This window comes from Gamsiella multidivaricata (genome assembly GCF_025024155.1).
Source record: "Gamsiella multidivaricata strain RSA 2152 chromosome Unknown BC939scaffold_186, whole genome shotgun sequence".
Classification (NCBI taxonomy): domain Eukaryota; kingdom Fungi; phylum Mortierellomycota; class Mortierellomycetes; order Mortierellales; family Mortierellaceae; genus Gamsiella; species Gamsiella multidivaricata.
Genome location: NW_026251894.1, coordinates 1 through 4,866, shown reverse-complemented (window position 1 = coordinate 4,866; position 4,866 = coordinate 1). Strand labels below are relative to the sequence as shown.

The window sequence follows — 4,866 nt, the reverse complement described above, 5'->3', positions numbered from 1 at the left end:
TTCGGAAGATAAATCAAAACAAAAACATTTGAGCAAACAACGTTCAAGTATTTTTCATCGCATAATTTAAACAAGGGTTCAAAACTGCTACAATGGTACGTCACACGCCAAGGATAATTACTTTACAACTGCTTGTGCAATTGATTCAAAAGTTTACAGTAATCTTTAATAATGCCGAGGCAATAATTGTGTGGAGTTTGAAAGAGATTGAATGCGAGAATCGTCTATGAGATGATGAGAAGTGAATTTTGTAAAAACATTGTAGCAGTTTTGAACCTTACTGTAGATTCGATAAATTCGTGTCGAGTCAGCATGGGGACCAATATCGATGTAAAAGGTAACAAAGGCACACTTCACATACGCTTGGTTGAACGTTGTATCTATATCCTCGGTAGTCATTGTAAGGGGGATGTAGTGGTTGAGGGGGGAGCAGAGGGAATGGCTTTGAGTGATAAGGATCAAGCAGTAGATGTGCAAGAATGAAGGGTGTTTGGCAGTGTATTTTTGGGCGAAGCAAAATTTGTGTTGCCCAATCAATGCCATTGATAACTGTTTTAAATTTTGTATCAAGCCATTGCAAAAGAGATATCGACCTATTAGCTATCGAGGTCTTAACATCAAAGAAAAGGAACTGCAGACCGATATGTTTATTTGGTAGATTTATTTATTATATGTGCAAGACAGTCTTCAAAATCCCCCCAATCAACCTCGGCTAACTCGTCAAAGTCATCGAACCATCACGATATCATCCATGGGCATCTCTTCAAGGCTGTCCAAGTCATCAAAGTCATCGATGGGGATGCTTATGGAGCCCTCCACTGGCTGCCTCACTTCAGGCTTGGGGTCCCATGCAGTGGCGAAATTATCTGTGAAGACGCTTTCGTTGATGTTACCCAGGCCGCCAAACTCATCTGCAGGGATGCTCACGACGGTCTCTACTGGCAGCCTCATCATGGGATCCCATGCAGTGGCAAAATTATCTGTGAAAATACTTTCATCGATGTTCTCCAGGCCAGAGTCATCCGCAAGAACACTCATATTATCCTCCACTTGCTGGTTCACCTCGAGAGGCAGTCCCCATTCCCAAGGTCTGCATGTATATTTGGATGTGGTAGGCAGATCCAAATAGACTCGACATTGGAGGAACGCAGCATTCCTTGGCTCACATCTCCCGCCCGAAGGATCAGAGTCGCAGCCAGAGGGAACGGGGCTGTGGATCTCAGGCATAGGGTGGAGTTCGACTATCTGATCTTTGCCTTTATCCACCTTCTGACGCTTGCGCATATCCGATTTCCTGGGCTTGATCTCCTCCACTTCCGGGATGGTGTCGATGTTCTTGCGCTTTCTTGTAAATGTGCGAAGTGGACGACCCTTCTCTTCGGAAATGCTGGCCCTCTGCTGCGCTCTTGGGGAAGTACGAACAGCAGGGCTCCTCTTCTTCTTCTTCTCCTCCGGGACGTCAGACTTCTTGCGCTTGATTCGAGATGCACGAACCGCCGGAAAGGAGATTGTTGGCTGGCCGATCTCAAGGATTGTACTCGATGGAGCACGGCTGGGTTCATAAGGTGCAAAAAAAATAAAAGGATGAATGAGATGAGCATACCTTAGACTAAGCACTCACTGTGGTTGTTGCGGTGTGAAATGAGCGAGCGACATGGTGACATGAAATACCTTTTCGGACATGCGTAGTACACTACCGAAAATAATGAGTAAATGATTTTCACTTTTGTAGCACATTTGTCAGTTGTTTCCGAACCCGGGTTATATAGCTGGTGATAGTTACAGGATAACATGCCAGTGCAATGAAAAGTAATCTACAGCATTTGGGAGATGCGGAGAAAATTATTGCGCGTTGTATACAGAATTAAGTTTAAACTGTTCAATTTACTCATTATTTCTCCCATGGACATGGTTTTTATTTTTTTTTATTCATCTTCGATATCAAGTTTACTGATGGCCTGCTTAGTACCTAGTGTGGCCTCCCTTGGCATTCTTAACAGCTTCGATCCTTCTGGGCATACTCTCAATCAAGCCTTGGCAGACAGAAGGGGGAATCTTGTTCCACTCCGCCTGAAATCTTTCCCATAGTTCGATCATGCCCTTCGGAGGCACCGGGTACTTGCCTAACTGGCGTTTTGCGTAGTCCCAGAGGTGCTCGATCGGATTTAGGTCAGGAGAGTTGGGCGGCCAGAACAACAAATTGTACTTGTGCTGCTTAAAGAAATTCATCGCAGTGCTGGAAGTGTGTTTCGAGTCGTTGTCCTGTTGAAAGATCATATCCTTAGGCTTGATCTTGTACCAGCGCTGGGTGAGTGGGAGACATTCCTCCAGGATTTCGACATAGAGACTGGCGTCCATGATCCCCTCGATCCTGGAAATGAATCCAGCACCATGCCAGGTCATGCACCCCCATAGCATGATGGAACCGCCGCCGAACTTGACCTCCTCCTGGACAAGCCGATCGTCCAGAGACTTGTCACCTCCCTTTTTCCAGACCCACAGGACTCCATCGGACCCAATGCGGTTGACCTTAGTCTCGTCGGACCAAACGACTCGTTTCCAATCATCGATTGTCCAGTGCTCGTACTTTCGCACGAAATCCATGCGCTCCGCCTTGTGCTTGGAGGTAAGTTTTGGCCTTCGCCGTTTGCGCACGGCGGTCAGACCCTCCTGTCTCAAGATCTGTCGAACTCTTGCTGCCGTCAAGTCCGTCGCAAAGTCTCTACTAAGCCGTTCCTGCACGTCTACAGCGGTTTGAAGTGTACCATTTGTGATTTCTCGAACCATCAAACGTTTGGTTGCCTCGGATACTTTCCCAGGGCGGCCGGATTTTCGCGGCGGAAGGGTCTCCTTGATGGTCTGCGCGAGCTGAGAGACCTTGGCCTGTGATACTCCACGTCTCTTGGCAATGGCTCGTGTGGTCATTTTCAACCGGAGGTCAGCAATGATCCCCTGTTCAATGTTATGATTGAGCTTCTTCATGTAGGATTTAAAGTCGTGGCGTAAGGTAGTCGATATTATGGTAGTAGGAGTGTGTGGGTAGCTGAAGTGGAGAAGAAAGAGCAAAACGAGGTTCAAAAGTGCATGGGGGTAATAATGAGTAAATGACGTCATAATATTTAATTTGAGATGTATATGGCTCGCTGTATTAGACACACCTGGTAGTCATTCCACGCGATGCTGAATGGGCCATGATATTTCTGGCGAACATGCACAGCACTAGTGGTCTTGGACATCGAGGCATATAATTTTATCGGCACTTATACCAAAACATTTACTCATTATTTTCGGTAGTGTAGGTCCGGCGGTCATGGTTTTTGTTACATTTTTCGTACATGGGCATTTTGTTGGGATTTCAGAGTAGGAGAGTGGGATAGTGGTAGGTGGCGGTGGTAGAGACAGACAGAGTGAGTGAGAATGGATGAGAAAGAAAGAGATAGATAAAAGATTTTTTTTAATTTTTTTTATTTCTGGCTCTAGTCTATGTGTGTGAGAGAGAGAGAGAGGTCTACGTGACATGGCAGAGCCTCCTCTATTGCAAACGGTCAAATCAGGTGGAAGTGGATCTAGGGTGGAAAGGAGGCTTTATTCGTATCAATGCTGCTGTCTAGTTCTACGTGTGGATGGGGTTTATATAAACTGGCTGGATAGATAGCAACAGTGTTCTAGAAAGTCGTAGAAAGATGGGCGAAGCGCTGATGACATCATAATGCACTTAACCGAGCATAAACCTGTTGCATCTATCCAGCTTTCGACTTGTATACGTACATGGGTAAAAGAGACTTTACGAGTAAATATACGCGAAAAGGTAAGGCAAGGATCTTAAAGTTAGTAAGAGTTACTGGCTAACTCTTGTGGCTTACATGAAAGATAACGCCACATTTTCAGATAAGATGCAAGGCAAGGCACTACAACTGCCCATCATCGTCGTCGTCATTATCGTCTGCGTGTGCATGAATCTTGTCCTTCTTCGATGGCGAGAACAGGATGAACGGGCTGGGCCTCTTTCTGGGAGGAGGAGTGCATTGCCGCGCAGGAGGATCGGCAGGGGTCAATGGGGGATCGTCAGGGGTCAATGAGGGATCGTCAGGGGTTAATGAGGGATCGTCGGGGGTTGACGTAGGATCATCCTCGTTGCCATCACCGAATGGGGTCGATGGCGACATTGCCAAGACATCAACAACGTCCACCGCATATCTCCTCAGATGCTCCTATTGCGAGATTAGTTTCAAATATGTCAGCAACCTTTCTTAAATATAATATGGCCAAGGTAATCTCAGATCAAGACACCTACCCTGAACGAGAGCAGAGTTAAGATGCTGTTTGACTGCAGGAATGTCTTTAGCTGGGAGACTTGTGAGGGCAATGATAGGCCCTTGGCAGTCGACCGCCCAGCACCAAGAATATCGTCATAGCGCCTTAGGGTGTAAAAGTCAAGGCCAAGACCTCTACCTTCGGCAATAATAGGATAGCTGTGTTGAAGATCAAGCCCGCGCGCCTCCAGTTCCAACAGGATCGCTGCGTTCAAACGGGCCGACTTCTTCTGCTGCTTTTCACACATCTGCCTGGTAGAGGTCGATGCCTTGAACTCAAAGATGGCAATCTCCGTTTTCCACCCGTTGTCCACCTGGATCCTGATGCTCAAATCAACTTTGCGCCCACATGATGTTGACGTCGTTGATCCAAACTCGTCTTCCACCAGTTGGCGGGCACTGGTACTCGCCTTGGACACAAGCTCTCCCCTACATGAAATAAAAAATAGAAGGTATATGAGCATATTCAGTTTACCTTTCTATGAAAACCATTGAAGACCGAGCTCGATAATTATACACAAATATACACACTTACGGGATGGCTCTTACTGTT

At 46.4% G+C, this 4,866-nt stretch overlaps 2 protein-coding genes across 2 annotated transcripts; both read right to left on the bottom strand.

Annotated features, from left to right (window-relative positions):
- Nucleotides 1-726: 726 nt before the first annotated feature.
- On the bottom strand, nucleotides 727-1,656 carry BC939DRAFT_482624 (uncharacterized protein; the record flags this gene model as incomplete). The annotated part of the gene is made up of 2 exons (XM_051559136.1): nucleotides 727-1,552; nucleotides 1,622-1,656. 2 exons carry the CDS (start codon nucleotides 1,654-1,656, stop codon nucleotides 727-729), a joined length of 861 nt encoding a protein of 286 aa, XP_051405818.1.
- Nucleotides 1,657-3,732: 2,076 nt separating this feature from the next.
- Nucleotides 3,733-4,805, bottom strand: BC939DRAFT_534124 (uncharacterized protein; the record flags this gene model as incomplete). Its single annotated transcript, XM_051561724.1, has 3 exons — nucleotides 3,733-4,211; nucleotides 4,295-4,742; nucleotides 4,789-4,805. 3 exons carry the CDS (start codon nucleotides 4,803-4,805, stop codon nucleotides 3,909-3,911), a joined length of 768 nt encoding a protein of 255 aa, XP_051405817.1. The 3' UTR covers nucleotides 3,733-3,908.
- Nucleotides 4,806-4,866: the final 61 nt, after the last annotated feature.